This window comes from Pezoporus occidentalis, unplaced genomic scaffold (genome assembly GCF_034315485.1).
Source record: "Pezoporus occidentalis ecotype Australia unplaced genomic scaffold, CSIRO_AGI_Poc_V1 ctg24, whole genome shotgun sequence".
NCBI classification, from domain to species: Eukaryota; Metazoa; Chordata; class Aves; order Psittaciformes; family Psittacidae; genus Pezoporus; species Pezoporus occidentalis.
Window position 1 is genome coordinate 7,733,304 of NW_026914285.1, and position 19,431 is coordinate 7,752,734.

The 19,431-nt window shown below is 37.8% G+C and overlaps 1 protein-coding gene across 8 annotated transcripts in view; it reads left to right on the forward strand.

Annotated features, from left to right (window-relative positions):
* SON (SON DNA and RNA binding protein) overlaps positions 1–19,431 on the forward strand; it is a 44,115-nt gene that overhangs the window by 18,065 nt on the left and 6,619 nt on the right. For 3 of the 8 annotated variants that reach the window (XR_009965533.1, XM_062622246.1, XM_062622245.1), the window contains exons 5-9: positions 853–993; positions 2,804–2,992; positions 7,304–7,414; positions 8,360–8,476; positions 15,980–16,127. Coding sequence is in view for 5 of the 8 variants with exons in the window: in XM_062622246.1 (XP_062478230.1) it covers positions 853–993; positions 2,804–2,992; positions 7,304–7,414; positions 8,360–8,476; positions 15,980–16,127 (706 nt within the window). In the remaining 3 variants the exon portion in view is untranslated. The other 5 variants (XR_009965534.1, XR_009965535.1, XM_062622247.1 and 2 more) reach the window with 5 other exon arrangements.

The window sequence follows — 19,431 nt, forward strand, 5'->3', positions numbered from 1 at the left end:
ATTATTTCCTCAAATATTATGTCCTCAAATGCCTTGTAAGTCTTGTAAATATGCTTCTAATGAATGGAGACATAATAAATGCATTATACTAGACTATAATATTTTCTACTGCATTTTTGAGTTAAGTTATAGTTGCTGCTGATAAACACTTGGTGCAGATAACTAATCAATAAAGAATTTTTCATCATAAAATTCTAGCCTCTTTAGAATGTCATTTTGTTGGGTTTTTTCCTTCACCTGGAGGCACTCTTCTGATTTGACTGCAGTATCCCCATAGTACCTACATGTTTTATGTTTAACTCCTGTTGAATATAAGATGGTGATGTCAGGCATAAGTGGCCAACATAAAAATATCTCAGAAGAAATCTGAGGTTTTCTGGAGCCAGTGCTTCTGACTGGGTCTCTGTGCTACCTGTACAATTTAGAATTACTGTTAATTCTTAATTTTTCCTGTGTTGTAATTTTGGAAGTTATGCAGAAGCTTCTGTCAGATTGCCACATGCTGGTTACATGGGATGCGAAACAAACAGTGAGCACCTACTCTGGAATGTCTGCAACCTTAGGCACGCATCCTGTAACTACCATTGTGTGGCAGGTTTTACAGTATGCTGCTGAAATACAATGTCTGAAATTACTCACTGCATGAGTGCCTAGCAAACCTAGGTAGGTGTTTGATAATGTGTGTCAAATGTCAGGTACATATATTGATTACATTGCTAAAATTTCATCAAAAAATTTTCTCATTTTATACCTCCTTTAGAAAATATGTTGGGGTTTTTATTTATGTTTTGGCTGAAAGTCCAGGTTTATTCAAAGCTGTCATGTTTCCCCCCCACCCCTTCTCTTTTTAAGAAATGCAAGAAGATTGCCCAGAGCACAGATGATGTGATAGTGAACAAACCTCATGTTTCTGATGAAGAGGAGGAAGAGCGTCCTTTCTATAATCATCCTTTTAAGCTCAGTGAACCCAAACCTATATTTTTCAATTTAAGTGTAAGTACTTCTTTAATTTTCAATTTTTTGAATTGCAGTTATTTTTAAATAATGAAAGTAATTTTGTAAGAAATTAAAGAGGGATCAGTAATTTTGATGAAATTGCGCTGGATGTTGTCAAAAGTACTCTCGCTACAATAAGGAACTTACATATAGTCTATGAAATTGTCGTAAGTCTCAGAACTGGATTGGAAATGGTTTTGCCATTAGTGCCTTTGCAGCTTTTAGATTAAATGACATTAAAAGGGTCAGTTTACTTCGTGTTTTCATGCAGAAATACTAGTATGAATTTGCAAACAGTACTGGAATTGGAAAGCACTTTTGGATAGGCACTGCTTTTCTTTAAAAGACAAAAATAAAACAACCCATCAAAATTCTAGAAGCATTTTAAGGTGTTCTAAATAAGATGATGCCATCAGCTTTGCACAAACTCCAGATCTTGTCTGCTTCTTCAGTAGATCTCAACTGTTCACTAAAGGAGAGAAGAGTTCTGTTAGTCTTGAGATTAGCAAAGGCTGTTTAAAGAATGAGGATCACTGATGCTGCCTGTAGCTGAGAGGGTCTAAATGGTCTATTAACCCCCCCTCCTTGGGGGTCTGCCTTTGACTGTGTCATAGCTTGTGTTGATGCTTTCTGGGTATGAGCATGTTGGAAGGAATAAAATCATAGAGTGTTTCTTTAACTGCATCTGTGATTCATACACTTTGAAGCATGGATCAGAACTTTTCTAGGTTTGGGTTGTTTTGTTTTTTTTTCCCTTGTATTTTCAGGTTTGTTTTTTCTTTTTGTGCGTGTGAAAGTTGCTCTGATTATGCAGGGTATAGAGTACTATAAAAGTGTTAATATGCTAAGTGAAAATATAAATAGCATGTATATTTTTATGTACAAATATATATAACTTGTGGCATACACAAAATAAGCAGTAATACATGTTTGTGTATGCTGTAAGGTAGAAATAGATTTATACTTTATATTGTACTATGAGAAAGTGGTACAATGTGAAGTATATTCTGAAGTTCAGTAAACCTCGGGATTCTTACAGGCTCCAAAGAGGAATGTTCTTTAGTGGTTAGGGCTGCTCTGCCTGTTTTCCAAGTCCTGACATTTAGTGTTATTCTTCCCATTCTTTCTGGATTCTATTCTTACTACCATTCCTGTCCATCTTCCTTTGATAGTAGAAGTTTACCCAATATTTTCAGCTGTCTGGGCTCTGTTTGCTTCTTAGAAGAGGAACCTGTCAGAGATTTCTGAGAACTCCTTAGCAGTACTCTCTAAGGAAGACCAGCTCATAGACTTAATCTACTTTAAAATTCATGCTGCTATTAAAAAATAATCAAAACCTAGAAAAGAAAACATCGAAACTACTTTCTCTATGTATAGTAATGTAGAGCTTTTTACCATCATGTAAATATCACAGCTGATGTGTTTTGCTGCCCAGGAATTTCATTTTTGAGCTTTCCATACAAAATACATGTGTGGCAGATGAAGATTGTTCTCTTTATGATGGTGTCTGGGTGGAGGGAAAGCAGGAAGGTTAATTGTGAGAGTCAGGTTTTGTGTACTTTTTTGGCTGCTGAAGCTGACTGAAGTGATTTTAGCTTCAAAAAAATCTGTTTGTTGCTCACTTGTGTGTTTTTAGGGCTGTGCTAAAATGATTTGTTATAAAGGCTTTTGGTTTAATTATGGCAAGAAGGATGACTGTTTTGTGAAAGCTTGGCACCAAGTATAAGCAGTAAATAGTTTCTCAAAGACGCGTTGTGAGCATTGTGTGTTTTCAAGTTTTAACTTCTTCTAATTTTATTTCTTCAAGACTCCCAGCATAAAACCAGCACCACCTCCACAACCAAAAAATCAAGTCAGCCTGTCAAAGGAATTCCCTGTTTCATCTGGGTCTCAGCATAGGAAAAAGGAAGCAGATAGTGTCTATGGAGAATGGGTTCCAGTTGAAAAAGGCAAAGAAGACAGCAAGGATGATGTTTTCCCCAAACCATCCATTGAGGTAAGGAAGGGAAGGAAAGCTTATCATATAAGAAAACCCAAGCCATTACCTGCTCAATCTGGTGTCAAATCACAGTCTGTGAAGAAAAAACACGTACATAGGTAGTATTTAACACTTGCATAAGCTACTCATCTGAACTTCTGCAGTGTTACATTTGGTGGCTATGCTTGTGTAGGCAGTGACGAAAGTAGCCTGTACCTATATCTTGTGCTTTTGTCAACTACTGACTTCTTTGCCTCAATAGAATTTAAGCTTTTGCTTGAACGTGAAAAGCAAGATTTTTGTCCAGTTTCCTGCAGAGGTTAATAACCAAAGTTGAGACTTTCACAACAATGAAGTTAAAATTATCATACCAATTTTAGAGCAGTAACGTTGCATTAAAATGTAATTCATTCAAAATAGATTTGAAAGTAGTTTCTAAAACTGCCATTTCATCTGGGTTTATCTGCTAAGTTTTTAGCTTGACAGTTGCATTTTCTCACAGTTGTCTTCCATGTGGCCTTCCAAAGGAAAATCTAATTGTATGTATAGTAAAATAAAAAAACCTGAAACTAAACAAAAAAGCAATTTTTTTCCCCTTGAAATGTCTTCAAAAGGATATTTTGTGGGGTTTTTGTAATTAAGTAAACTGAATATTTAAGACAGATGTTAATCTTTTCAAGTTGCTGTTACCTCACTCCATCTGAAGACTTGTTCTCATACCTTTCAAAGCAAATAAAAAAGCCTTGGCATCAGTTTCTGATGGAACAATATTTCCACTTGGTGCATTTTGTCTTTGAAGAGCTTTCTAAGATTGTACAATTCAATTCCTGAAGCACAGAAGATATTTTCTTCTGAGTCTTTTACAGCACCAAAAGCACAGTGAATTTAACTCATTTAATGGACATTTTCATGGTATACCTCAGAGTTCGACAGTCAGGCATCCAATTCTTTGTTCCCTCAGTGTAGATTGTAACTGCTGTTTGGTCTTTGTCATGAGCCACTAATAAGACAAACATTCTGAAGTGTTTGTGCAGCATGTCTTTCCCAGTTACTAGTGTACATGTAAAAAGTCCAGAGCATAGGAACATTGTATATTAATATTTCACTGTGTTTTTACCAGGTGGTGGAAGTCTTGTCCTTCACATGGTTAGTGATATGCTTTTAGTTGAGGTGAGCTCTGTAGAAGTGTGCATCCAGGTGGCCAGTGACGCTAGGCTTGTGTCTTTGACAAATGGGGTTAGCTAAGTGCTGATGGTTTGTGTATTGATTGTAGAAGAGGCCTTAAAAATCAACACTGGAGTAAATATATTAAACAAAACTTTCTTTCCTGTCATGTGTATCTTTATAAATGCTTGTAACAATATTGTCTGTTTTTATATTTTGTAAATAAATATTTTTGTTTGCATTTACCTTAACTTGGTTTGTGTTAAGGGTGATTTCAAAGGTCATTAGCTGACAACAGAGCATACCGTCTCCTTGGGTTTGGCAGTCCTTATTTTTGCAATACAGCAATACTCCTGTAGTGGCAGAATCCCCGTACTTTGCTCCAGGGAGTCTGAAAGGGAGCAGAGGGCTTCTCTGCTTTATTTTTTTAAATGTTTGTGAGGACTGTTTTTAGATGAAATGGGTTTCTTTGGGCAAGATAAGCCAGATAAGCTCCCTTACTGTTGGAGCAGGATAGTGGGGGAGTGTGCTTGGATCCTCAGAAGTTTGACATATAATTTGCCTCTATGCATTATTGCCAATTTTGAAATCTGATTGTGACAATCCTGATGCAAGTCGATACTGACATTAAAAAATACGTAATTAGTTTTATTGTGTTTTTTTTATTCAAGTCACAGAATTAGTGATGGGAATAAGCAGTCTAAAATAGCCCTGCCTATTACATTATGAATTGTGTTAATAAAACATTATGCTCTTAATATAGTTGTTTGTGGTGGTAGGAGACGGAGCAAAAATTCTTCAGTAATTGAAGGATCAGCATGTCTCTAGAAGCCAGGGAAACTTATGAGAAAGCAGCTATACTTGAAAGTCTGAAAGTTACAGAGCTGAAGCGTTGTATTTAAGTTTAGAGTGTACACAGGTGACTATTACACAGAGAAGCCATTGTGATCTAAAAATGCAGTCAATGCATTTGGTATATCATTGGACCTATGAACTATGTAAAAAGTGCCTGCTTTGTATTGTCAGCCTCTTCCTTCTTGCTTCAATATTTGTGATGTGTGTCTGTGGGGAAAATGGTATTAAAAGTCAGGATTGGAAGGGCAGAACTCTTGCGGAGAATAGCATGCTGAACTTGAAACTGTTTTACTTGACTAAATAATAACAACTTTTCATACTTCAAGCAGAGATTTTTTTTCAAGATCCAAAGCTGCCATCGAGTGTCTTGACATAATACAAAGCCATGATGGTCTCCAAAATGGTGACTGACCATGTGGGGAAAGTGTATGGGAAATCTAACTAACCAGGGTATCTACTAATAGGCCCCAGTCCGGTAAAGCACTAAAGTACACATGTATGTTTAAGTATGTGAGTGGTCCCAATGTGGTTTCAGTGGACTACTTGCATGCCTATGTGTATTGCTGGATTGAAGCTTTTGGTGAGTAGAATAACTTTTATTATCTCCTGAACCAGTTTCACAAACAAAACATTACAGAGTTACTTTAAGTATGTAAGGGAAACTTACTAACTCAAGAAAGTGTATATTTTAAACGCGCATTCTTTTACATACATGACTGTCATGTTAGGTGATGGTTAGAAGATCTTTTAATTCTTCTTGTGCCTTGTTTATGATCTGTATTTTTGTCAGCTTGGACAACAAATAAACACTGAAGTCAGTTTCATAGACACGTAGGACTTCTGGGATTTTTAAATCTGCTTTGGTCAGTGCCAGATGTTTCAGCAATGATCTTCCCAACAGAAACACTGTTTATCCCAGGCAGTAAAAAAAAATCCCCTTAAATAAGATATAATAGTTAGAGTACAAAAACAATTACTCTGTTTTATGCAGTTTTAGACATTTGTGTTTGTCTTACTGTTTTTCAGCATTTGCTAAATTTTTTACCTGGTCCCTGTGACAGAGATTTTGTGGTTTAACTGTATTTTCCTGTTCAGCAGAGTCACTTCTAAATTAGTTTCAGTTTCTTCTACTGGCCCTTTACTCTTGTGTAATGCGTGAGAGGCTAAGGTTATGAGATAGTGACTAACAAAGGACAGAAATACTTTGTAAAGCAAACAAAAAAAAAATGAAACTGTTAACTTACTTTATGTCTATATGCCATGTGCTGTTTTGATTATTTGGTTTCTTCTCTGCTTCAAATGGTTCTAGCCCTTTCAATCTCCTGCACGTGCTCACCTCCAAAGAAATTTTATTTGTCCCTGAGCACTGTTCTTTTTCTTCTTTCAAGGTAGAATGATCCATAAAATGCACATGATCTGAGGAACAAGGCACAAGTAATTTTACAAAAACAGCCAGAACTTGTTACATCTTTATATTCCCAAATGTTTTGTATTTCTCTTGATTGCTTTGCATATATAGTAGACTTTTGCATTCAGCTTCTGCGTTTGCTCCATATTTTTACCAAAATGATTCTGATTAGTATGTGCAGGATAGTTTCAAATATGTTTTTCTTTTAAATATGGGGGGGGGGGGGGGGGTGTGTGTGTGTTTGGTTTTTGGTGGGTTTTTTTTTTTGTTTTTTTTTTAATTATTATTCTAGTTCAGCAACACAGATCTAAATAATCCATTATAAAACAGTCAATTTTATGAGCTACCAGTCTGGTTTTACATTTATACAAGTTTGTTTTAGGCTGAAGATAAAGATTTGAAACAGTAAAACTGAATTCATGTAGTACATCGGATTCTTCTTGTAATTATTTTATACATAACCTGAAGTTTTAGTGTGGCTTAATAGAAGGTTGTTCATGTGAACAGTGCTGCATGATGGCTTTTTTTCTTTAAATTCTTAACTATTGCGTTTAGTTTTGTTGATTAATAAGATTCTGTTGAGCATAAAACGATACACACCAGAACTTTCTGTGACCAGAATGGTTCTTTCAAAATAATTCTTATAATATTTTGTACGTACAGATGATATTACCAGGTTGTTACACTTTAACTTCAGATTTTGTATTGGTTTATGAAAGCCCATATTCTATGTACATACCAAGTAGTCCCAGCATTTTTTTTCTCACTGCCTATTTATAGTGAAACCAAATATTCAATGTGTAAAACAACTTTGTAGCGTTTGTTCTACAACAGCTTTTTCCAGATCAGCTGGATATTACTGTGGTCTGATGTATTTTTAAAAGTAATGTTTTTCTTCCTAGGGCGTGGACATAACTACAGCTATGAATGATCGAGCAATAGCTCAGAAAAGGCTTAATGAAAACACATTTGATTTAGAGGCCATGTGCATGTTAAATCGTGCACAGGAGCAGGTATGTTGCAAATTTTCATCAGCATTTTGATGTACTTCAAGTAAATGTTAACCTTTCATACAAGTTTTTCTTACGCATTTAAGTACAGGCTTTTGGAAGCTCATTTTATCAGCATGTGGTTAAAAATTCTGCCTTTATTTTGCACATGTCGTGGTTTAAACCCGGTCAGGCAACTCGTTCACTCACTCCCCTGCTTCTTTCCCTCCCCCTGCTCCTGGAGGGATGGAGAGGAGAATCAAAAAGAATGCAACTCCCACGGGTTGAGATGAGAACAGTTTAGTAACTAAGGTATAACACAAATCACTACTGCTACCACCAGTAATAACAATGATAAAGGAAATAACAAGGGAAGAGAATACAACACCTCATCACCAGCTGACCAATAACTCACCCCCCCCAGCCCGACCAAGCACTGACCGATACCTCCTCCAACCCCACAGTGCCCTAGCCCTTCCGGGTAACTCCCAGTTACATCCTGGGCATGACGTGCTGTGGTATGGAATACCTCTTTGGTCAGTTTGGGTCAGGTGTACTGTCTCTGCTTCCTCCCAGCTTCCCCTCCTCCCTGGCAGAGCATGAGGCTCACAAAGTCCTTGGCCAAACCAAAACATCATTGTTATCAGCTCTGTTCCCAGGCTGAAAGTCAAAACACAGCACTGCACCAGCTACCAAGGAGAAAAATGACTGCTACTGCTGAACCCAGGACAGCACATCATAGCAATGATTTTGAGGATAAGGAAACCGTGAACCATAAACTTGCTAAACTGAGTTTGGGCTTTTGGGTTAACATACAAAGATGCTCAGCTTTTCAGAATGTCTGCTTACAAATGAGTGAGCACTAAACATAAGTGAAGAATTGTTATGAAAATAAGAAGCAACAGAGAATTGCAAAGCAAAAGTGTGCAAATTTTTATTTTGGTCTTACATTTGATTTTTATTTTGTAGATTGATGCCTGGGCTCAATCAAACTCCATACCTGGCCAGTTCACAGGAAGTACTGGAGCACAGATATTGTCCTCGGATGAGCTGACCAACAGTGGTCCCCAAGCATGGATTAGAAAGGTAGAAGTTATGCAGACATACTTGTCTAACTATCATATTTTAAATAGTAGAAGTATTAGAAAATGCACGAAACGTGCCTTAAAAACCTATGGTAATGCATGTGTCAAATATAATAGGTTGAGTTAAATCATTGTGTTTGATATAGATACATGCTGCTGCTGTGTCTCTTTTGTTGTGCATTAAGGTATTGTTCATGACATAGGGTACTTCAATAAGGTGTGCGTCTGGTATTTGAGTCAGATCGGTTCATACATACCTTACGCTGAAATGACATTTATAATAACGTTATGGTTGCAGTGGTAGGTCCATCACTACTTTTACAGGATTGGGACAGATCAGGCAAGGTTTGATCCTGATGTTACTGAAGTCAGTGATGTTTTGGCATCAACTTCAGTGAGCTAAGTACCAAACTGACATATTGTTTGACTTGGTTTTGTCTGATGGCTACTTGGCCTCTGTTTGTATCACCAGGTTTTTCTGGAACCCAAAGATTTAAAGTATTTAACAGTTGCAGTTTGGTTAATAAGTTAAATGTCACCCTACAGTGAAATAGTTACCTCTTACTGCAGAGTAATAGTGGCATTTGGAGTGTGGTGCGTCATACATACATGCGTTTTATAAGTTTAATAATTCATGCTTCATCTTTGAAAATGAATACCAAACTGGTTCTCTTTCAAGAAGTAGAACTGAGGAATTCAAGCACTGTCTATCTTTCATGCAAAAAGAACGAGATTACTTGCAAGATTGACTGCTGTTATGTAGTTGAGTATATGTTGTATCTGCTTGTCCTTCTGGAATGCAGTGTTAAGACAACCCTCAAAACTGGTAGGTTAGATTTGAGGCTGAGGCAGAATTTTCCATAAAACTTGGTGTAAACTGAACACAAAAGTCTGGAGTTACAGCATCCTAAAAATAGAAATATTTTTACCAAGGTTCACTAACTTATTTTTCCACTTTATATAGCCAAGCAGTACAGAGAGCCAGGCAACACAGGGATCCAAGTTACTTGCTAGATGGGAATCTTTTGAGCTTTTCTCAGTATTAATACAGAACATACGTGACAAAGTCTTATTTTAACAATTATTAACTTTTTAGATTGTAACCAAATGTTGGCTGTGATTACGATAATTGTCCCTTGCAGAGGAACTTAGAAATATAAAGCACTCAGCAGGGATGCGTTGGTGAGAAAAGAGCTTTTCCACCATGAGGCTTGTGAAAGAGATCAGCAAGCGTGTGAGGGTTCTCCCTTTCTGCAGTACCTTGAGTGGGTTCCCAAGGCAACAGAAAGGGAGCATCTCTGATCGTCTCCTTCCCAAGCCGCCTCATCCTGTTTTAATTCCTTAAGTTTCTGTGGTGGTCTTCTGTGCCTTACAGTAACAAGAGTGTACACTAACAAAAAGTAAGTGGAGGAGGCAAGTGAGTTTTCCCTCGGTCTTCTAACTTTTCACTCTGTGATTGGCTTTAAAAATAAAATCAAAAAAAACACCAATGAACTGAACAAAAACCCCAAACAAACCCAAAACAAAAATCCAACAAAATGCTTTATAGAGAAAAAGTGAGAGAAGACTCTGGTCTCTGGCTTGTGGGCATGACTGCTGTGAGGAACAGAAGCATACTGGAACATTTTGTTGAATCTAGAAATAAGAGTGAGCAAGCAGAAACACTTCTGTTGTTCCCATAGCTGTAAGACTGTAGTGGTTTGCAGTAGTAGGCGTCCTCCCTAGCAAGCATCATGTGGTTTGTCAGAAAGGAGGCTGCTACTGGAAACAAGAAGAGTTTGGTGAAGATCAGGACTCAGCCCTCTTTCCTGCTCTGGCATTCCTCAGCTTGACTTCTTTTGTTCTTTCCAGGTTCCATATTTGCACGCACATTGCCATCAAACTCATGAGATGACAAGTAGATAAGTCACACACCTTCTGTGTATTAGGGGCTGCACAGGACTCAACCTGCGTTTTTAGGAATGGTGGGTCCTGTGAAAGCCTTCACAAAATTTAGGTTCGGTGAATTTAATGTGGACTTACAGCCTATGGTTAGAGAATGATTTCACAGAATAAAGTGAAGTAGGGATAATGGGTTATGAATGCATGTTATCTTTCTCAGTGTCATGAATGCAAACCAACCATGAAATGCAAAGTACAGGTTGCATTTTACTTAGGCATTTGAAGTTCTGTAACTTAGTTCCTGGTAATTATGCAGTGTAGCACTGGAAAGTCAGATTTGTACTCCCTTATTTTTTCGTCCTAAGAAAATGCATTTTATCATTAACAAAAGACCCCAAAACCAAGAAACTAGTGTTATCTAATTTTTCACCTGCTAGTGGGCTGTGGAGTTTGTTAGGTGTGTTTTTATGAGGGGAATGGCTTTAAACTGAAAGAGAGTAGTTTCAGATTAGATACTGGGAGGAAGTTCTTCTCTGTGAGGGTGGTGAGGCACTGGCACAGGTTGCCCAGAGAAGCTGTGGCTGCCCCATCCCTGGCAGTGTTGAAGGCCAGGCTGGATGGGGCTTTGAGCAGCCTGGTCTAGTGGAAGGTGTCCATGCCTATGGCAGGGGGTTGGAACCAAGTGAGCTATAAGGTCCCATTCAACCCAAACCACTCTGTGATTCTGTGTTGTGTGTGTAAATTAATGCATGTTTCTGACTGAAGATGTTGTTTACTGAAAGCATTTTGCTTGAGAGATTGTCATAAGCAATTGCCATAAGGGGACTTGTGGGCCAGCAGAAACAGAGCCCATGTCAGCTTGCTATTTGTGTATCTTTAAACAAAGAACATGTACAGACATTGTGCTTGACAGATAAGCGCAAAACTAGACTGATGTAGGAGAAGAGCAGTGTCAGGAGGGGAGAAAAACTAAAGTATTTGGGGAACTTGTTTTGATAAGCGCTGTCTTCACTTTGCATTTCGTGGATTTCAGCTACTTTTTGTTGTTTAAAAATAACTTCGGAGAAGGTAATATGTACTCAAACCAAAATATGCTTGCAATTTCAGTTCAATCTCAAAGTTCTGAGGGAATTAGTTACCAAAGTGGTTAACGTGGCATGCTTGAGTGATCGGCACACCAATTAGAAGTATGGTTTGTTTTTCTAAGTCGTGTGTTAATTCATGCTGTTCATGGGCAGGGTTCTGAGCAGTACTTAAGGAATAATATGTTGTTAGGTTTCTTGTATCATGAAAGCAGATTTATGAACAGTATTATCTCTTTCTTTTGAAAAGTGGCTTCTGTTTCAGTTTATCGTCATTGGTGTAATCAGTTCACAAATATGACTGACTTATTCTGGAGGTTGCTTCTTGTTTTTGTATTTTTTTTTTGATGTTTTCTTATGAATACACTATGCTGCTGAATGAATGCTAAATCAGAGGAAGGGGTCAAATACTTTTCCCAGGCAAATTCTGTTGAGGTCTACTTACTCAGACTTTCCCAAACTTCACCACTTGTTTCTGGATTTATCAGCCTAATTCTCCCACCTAAACTTTATCCCCAGACAAGGTTTCTGCAGTGTTTTATGTGCCCGGGATAGTGTCCGAGATCTGTTTAATTCAGTTGGGCTAAAGCATGACATGCAGTTTTACTGTGACCATTAGAATACTCTGTGTTAGCTAAAGTTACGAAAACTTAAAGCATTCTTCCATTCTTCCATGGTTACAGCAGATGAGCAAACTCATGCTAAAGATGGATGTAAAACTAAGTCTTGTGATTGTCACTTGCAGAAGGACTGCTGACTTTCTCACAAGGCCATTTGTATTGCTATTGCCTTAAATGACACCATGAGCTTTCATTGGAAGTGAAGGCCATGTGGCAAGGCCAATCAACTATGTTAGTTACATTGGACTGGCTCCCTGTTCAACCCTCAGAATGTTTGGGGATTTTTTCCCCACTGTCTTCAGCTTGCTTTCTACTGACTGTATGCAAACGCTGCGAACAGAAATCCTGAAGCTGATTGCTTCAGGATTTCAGGAGTGTAGTTTTTGTAAGGCATTTGATAGCATTCTTCAGAAAGGTATTCTTTCTCTTCTACTGGGGAAGGAATGTGGCTGCTCCTAAAAGTGCCAGTTTATTTAATGGAAGATTCAGCTACTTTGCAAAAGTTTTGCCAAGGATAGATGCTTGTTCTGGTGCTTGGCTTTGAGGAATTTCTCAGAGTTAGTCTTAAAATAATCTTTAAGACAGCCCATTGTACTATAGCTGAAACTGTCCACCAAGTGCCTTTAAGGCTTTTTTGTCTTCTGCTTAATGAACTATTGCTCAAAAGAAATAAACATTATGACACAACTTGTATTTTAGTGCATGTCAGCAGTGTGAGAAGGAATGGGTATTTTCTTTTTACAGAGGAGAAATTGATGGTGTGTTTTAAGATCTCTCAATTATGGCTTTCATATTTTGGTTGCTGTGGGTGCTGTTTCATGGATTGTTTAGTTCAGTGCTGTGTACTGTCCTTTCCCCAGAGACAGCTGTTGCAATTAAATGATGGCAACTGTCCAACTTGCATTGTGTTTCAGAAAAAAAAAGTGTAAAGTTATCTTTCAGGTGTGATTTTTTTATTTGTGTGTGTGTGTGTGTGTGTGTGTGTGGTTTTCCTTATGTAAGCCCTTAAATGCCAATTCAGGCACTCGTGTCCCCAAAAATGTGTTGCTCTAACATAGCTTTAAAAGAGGAATAGTTTTTAAATTGGTAAAAAACCCTCTTACGTGATCAGGTTTTACTGTGTAGCCTTCTTTTTAAAGCAAGTGTTGACACAAGAATGTGGTTTATTGATTGTCTCCATCTACTGGCAGAATGGAAGTGTACTTTATTTGGCTGACCTTCCATGGAGTTTAGATAGAGATAAAAAGATGAGAGGAGTGGTACTGAATTTTCATGCAGACTTACTCAAATTGAGATTAGTGAATGAAAGAGAACAATTATTTTGTAAATTTTTATTTTATTTTGTTGTTTTGGGGTTTATTGTATTAGATACTCTTCAATTTGATATCCTCCTATGGGCCAGATCTGCAAGGGTATGGAGCTGCTGAAGAGTTTTGTAATTTTTAAAACTGAATAGAAATTTAGATCTTGTTCCAGCTCTTGTTAACATTTCTACTGCAATTTTAACATTTTCAAATGTACTTACAAAGACAGCTCTAGTTGTACCCATACTCTGTTAAGTCATGGGCTGAGGGAAGTTATCTGTCACTGCATTTAGTTAAAGATAATTGTACAGGTGACATTAGAGGTTTATGTTCAGTTTATTATTTAAAACCAAACCAAAACTGAAAGAACACTTTCCTCCTGCTGCAAGCCTTCTTTGCTTCTTCAGTAAACTGAATCAAAGTGGGCTTCTGACTCCTCTCATTTAGGAGAATTATTTCATTTAGCCTTCTAGTGTGATGTACAAGTACAGCTATTCTGTACTGAAACAAGTCTTTCATTTCTAATCCCTTGTTGTCTTGCTTCTATTGTATATGTTGAAGACTCAGCATAGTGTGAAAAATTCCTGCTGAAGTTACCAGATAGGGCTCCGAATTCACACATTAGAAGCGGTGTTTTTAATAAACTCCACTTTGGGATTTAGAAGACTTTTTATTTCCAGGATTTGGAATTTTATTCGGGCTCTGGTAATTCCTATGTAGGAGCTCAGGGCTTTGATTTTTAACTAAGAATAGCAATATTTAGGCTCTGGTCTTTCTTTTCTACACAACTACTAAATGTACTATTAGTACATTTACAGGTGTGATGAAAAAACTGTGTAACATGAAAATGACCTCATCTAGAAATGGCAATTTTATCATTTGTGAACTGAATACACGCTGGTGGTAATGAAACAGATGTTTATATTGAAAATTCTATCATTGCAAAGCAGGTACAAAAGAGGAATCGGAACCCAGGGTGACATTGACTGGGGTTTGTATCATTCTCGGCAAGGTTACCCTTTTCTTATGAGAGGTTCCTGGAAAGGAGAGGGGAGGATGAAAATGGAAGTAAGTAAAAGCCATTCTAGGTATATAGATTGAGGCAGTTCATATCGAAGAAACTGATTTTGTACGCACACACACTGCATGGTCTGCACCAATCAGAAAAAGAAGTTGAACTGGAGAGGTGCATGTAGCCTCTCTACTTTTCCGTCAGACCACTTTGTTAAATGCAGCATCCGGTTACATGATTGCTAGGTGTTTAATGTTTAATAGGGAAATATTTGGAGAAGTTCTGCCACAATCTTCCACAATTATTATTATTTTTGAAAATTTTTTAACACCGTGGGGATTACACACATGCTTCAGTGTGTGTCAGTTGCCAGTTTGAAATCCCCTTGATATCCTTAGTCTCTGCAAAAGTAAGACTTCTGGTTTTCTTTTTGTACGTATCAAGACCAAGGATCTATCAGTCCTGTGTCCAAACCTGGGAAATGCTTACTTTTGCAAGCACAATTCAAAATGAAGAAGAAAAACCCCAAGCAATGTTCTATTAATTTGCTTTGATAGTAAGTAACATTTTCACAAAGATACTAGGCATTGTATCATCTAACCTACTATGCGAAATAACGGATGGACTTATCAGTGCCAGTGTGTAAACTTGTATATTTTAAGGCAAGCAATTTTTTGCTGTGATGGAAATGATTGACTTACTTACTTGGGTCAGCGGGGGGGGCAGAAGAGAGTTGATAGTTCACAGAATAACCTGTGAACTTTCACCCCTCTATATGGAAACTTGTTTCAGGGTCAAATCCTTGTAGCTGCCTTCTTGCCACGGTCAATGCCAGCCCTACTATTCACAACACTGCGGCCATCGAGGCCTAGGTACGTAAACATTTAAGGAGTTTTTAAAGTTCTTTACATCAAAACAGATTTTTAAGATTTCTGTTTATAAGCTTTCACCATTTAACAGCTATTATGTAAATGATGATTTGAAAGAATGTGAAGACTTCTCTACTGATGCTAAACTGTGTGGCTAAGCGCCTTTAAAAAAAAAAGACGATAAAAACCTGTATGTTTCATGTGGATTTTCAGAGTAGAACTTGAATGTGCAACTGCTGTATAATAAAATGGGGAAACTTTTTTATATATATATATATTTAAAATACGCCTAAACACTCTGTGAATGTCATTACTAAATGTGCTTGTATTTTGTTCAGTAACTAGGTACACTTGGCACGCATGTTGCCAGTTAAACAGTTAACACTGCCTCCTTTCACGAGATGAGAAGAGATGCATTGGAACCAAAGTAGCGTGTTTAAAACTGGACGGTTATCGTTTTAATATGTCTGCAAAGGGTCACCTGCCACTTTTGGATCACATTAGAATTTTCTTAAGTTGTTCTTTTTTGCAAATATTGATTGTGTCTCGTGTGTCTGCGTGAATTCTGGTTGCTGCCAAATGTTAATGTATATAAAGCTAAGGTGTATGTTTTTTTTTTTTTATTTAATTGAGTCTGTGAAAGGTTGTTAGAAACATTTTTTTGGAAGCTTCCCCTTAAGTTTTAAAACCCCAGTGCTAACTTTAGGACTTGTTTTACTTTTCTTTTTCTGGATAGGATCAGTTCTTAAGAGCAGCCCCTGTAACTGGAGGAATGGGAGCTCAACTGATGAGAAAAATGGGCTGGAGAGAAGGAGAAGGGCTTGGGAAAAACAAAGAAGGCAGTGTTGAGCCAATTATGGTGGACTTTAAGACAGATCGGAAAGGTAAGCCCTTCTTTACTTGTCTTGTGGCAGTATAAACTTCTCATGTCTGTTTTGGAGATGGGCAAAATAACTTCGAAGTAGTAACCCTTTTCTGGGTACAGCACCACTGGAAAAACTAAAAGAATGGCGTAGGTGATTTTGGTACAAGGTTTTCATGCCTTGGATTATATATATAGGCTTTGTCTTTATGCTTGTGGACTCTTCAGACGTTCTTTAACTTTCCCTAACCATCGCCCTCCATTTTGAAAGTGTTTCTTAGTAAATTAGGGATGTGCTTCAGTTGGATGCTTGGAGAAGGCATGGGGCAGGGATATTGTGGAAAAGCCACTGTGGTTGGTCTAGAGGAAGTGGCTCACGCAGAAATGGGGCTGGATAGAAGATTGACTAGATCAGTTTTAAACTGGGGTGCAGGGCAGAGATGAGACCTACAGAGCTGGGTTTGCTGCTGCCTTTCAGCTGAAGTCCTGACAGGAACAGTCTCACACTGATGTTTTTAGGTCTTTCAAAGGGATTCTGTTTCCTTTTTTGTCTGTCTGCTCTCTTTGCTTTTCCATCTCCTCATTTGATCCTGTTGCAGGAAACTCTGCTCAACTACAGTGATGTTGGCCTGATTGTTTCCAAAGATGATTTTTTTTAGTGGTCTTTTCTGCTTCTCTTTATCAAAAGTCCATGGCCACAAGTGGAGAACTGTTGCACTTGTTTCATTTGATGCAAGAGAACCCTCCTTTGAATTGCAGGCAGCATGCTGCTCCTGAGGCTGGGCAGCGTGGTTTGTATGGTTGGCCATCTTGCCAGTACATTCAGCAAGAGCTCTCTTTTTAGAGTGAATGTTTTTGGAAATTTTTCATCAGCAGTACAAGTTCTAACCATTTTAAATGCCAGATTCATAATTTTAGCAAAATTTCAAGATTTATTAGGCATGTTAGCAAAATTAACAACACTGCAGGAAAACATGTTCTGTCTGTTGTTCTCCTAATATGTATTTGTTTTTTTCAACTGGGAAACTTTAATATTTTAAATAGATCACATCTAATATCAAAGCATGAAAATACTTTGAATTACGGATTTATGTTAGCTTTTATCAATGCTCATGATTGAGCTTGGAAGAAAACAAAGCATATAAATGCAAATGTTGTGAAGTTTGTTTGCAGAGATGCTGCTGGAGGAATCTTCAAGTGTCAACAGGATAGTTCTTAATACAGAGGTAGTTCAGTACTACTCAGGTGACAGCAGTGAAAATACAGTTTAAACATTGAAATATTAAGCACAGAGAGGTAGAAAATGAGGGGGGCCTATGTTATGAAAATATTCATTGCTTTCTAAATCCTAAAGACCTTCTAGCAGCATAATGTGGGTTTTATAAATGGAGAAATGCAACAGTCTCAAAGTACTGAACACAGTAATACGGACTTTGCTTTTCAGCTGGTTTTCTTCTGTGCAACGTCTCTGTTTAAAGAAAGGAAAAAAAGATAACCCGGTGACAGAGTGGTTGCCAAGAAAATCATTTTTGACAAGTATTTTGTTACTGTTACTTAGCTACTGTCGTCTTTGTAAATGTTGTCTTGGAAAGTTTTCGGTGCTGGCAAGAGTTCCTTCAACTTAGTTTGATTTATAGCAGTCAGAGAGAAGAAACTGAGAACAGTGTCAGTATTATTTTCCCAAACAGCCTGTGTAACATGGTGATGGATTTTTGTGGTGAGGAGGGAAGAAGGGTTAGCTCTGTTCATCATGTTGTTTGCTTCTCACATGAAAGAGTCAGTTTTGCTGCCCAACCTGTGAACGTTCTGAACATTAAAAACATTTTAGTGAGACGCAGCTCATGTTGCAGCTCAATTTTCCAGTTACAGAAGTGTGTCCCAGGATCTTCATGTTGTTCCTAATACAAATTTCCTTAGTGCCTGCAGAATTTGTTACCAGAGTTTCGAGCACCAAGCCCTAAGGCCTGAAACAGGTCAGGTCCTTGTTGTGCTGGGCATTCTGTAACAGGTAGTTTGCTTTTTCTTCTTCAGAACATTCAGTCTTCAGTAACAATTAAAAACGTTTAGTGGAGTTAAAGGATGCCTCTTCCTGGCCTGTCTGAAAATACAGATAACCTTAGTGATGGCTGCGCTTTGCTCGAATTTAACTGGTTTTCAGTTAAATTCAGCTCGAATTTAACTTGATTATCATCCTGTATGCAACCTAATCTCATCGTTTCCACCAAAATAAAAAATTCTAAACATGTTCTGTGTTGATAAAGAATTATCTTTAAAGTTGAGCCAGCCAAGCCTGTAATACAGGGAGGCAGTTTGCATTGTGAAGAGGCTGCATGTTTCATGCATTACAAAGAAGCAGCTGAAAGGTGATTGTACATTTGTATTGAGTAGCTAAAAAGCTTCTTCAAACATCAGAGTTTTTCGATGCTTAAATGTATAAAAAATAGTATTTTTTAAAGTTTTTTCTAGAGGTTTAAAGACAAATCAGGAATTTTTAGAAGGAATCTGTCTGTTACATTAAGTATCCTGGTTTTGTTTCGTAAGGAATGTTTTGTCATGTTTTTAGAACTCATCACCAAATAAAATACTATTCCTAGATGCAGGACCAAGCAATTTGCTCAGAGTTACTCAGTAAGCTGCACTAGGACACAAACCAAAAGGTTGTCTGTCTGCCTTTGTCGTAGCTTTCTCTTAGACCCTGCTTTTTCCAGGCACTGAGCAAGATCTGTAGTTCTGTCACAGGCAGCATTGAGCCAAACCCTCCTTGGCTTTGATATCAGCCAGTAAATTCCTGGTAGTCTGTGTTCAAAGAACCTTGGTCCATCAGCGGTACTTGGCGGAATCCACTGTTTTGACAGTCCCTCTTGAGGTACCAGGGACAAGATGCAGAAGACAAGTGTCAGTGACTGTGAGTGAGGGAGACACAATATTAATCAGAGAATGACATGAGGTTTTTTTCTTTGGAAATCTTTGGTTACTTTGGATATAAAATTCTGTACGGGGAAGAAAAATAAACCTTGTTTCAGTGATTCTTGTCTGTGAGGGTTTCATACCACTTGAAAAGCCCTTACTCAGGAGCTGCGTGAATATTAGGATGACAGTCTGGTCAGGAGAGAAGGATTTTCTTCAAAGGCAAACCAAATCAAAATGCCAGCCAAAAAACCCTAAAGGAACAGGAAGAAACTGGAAACAATTGCAGTATCTCCCTGTCCTTATTCACCAAAGCCAGGAACAGAAACAAATAGAGGTAAGAAACAAAGTAGTATTTGAAGGACTGCAGTCCGAGAAACTGAAAACTGGGCAGGTATTTTTGGTATTTAAGGTAATGG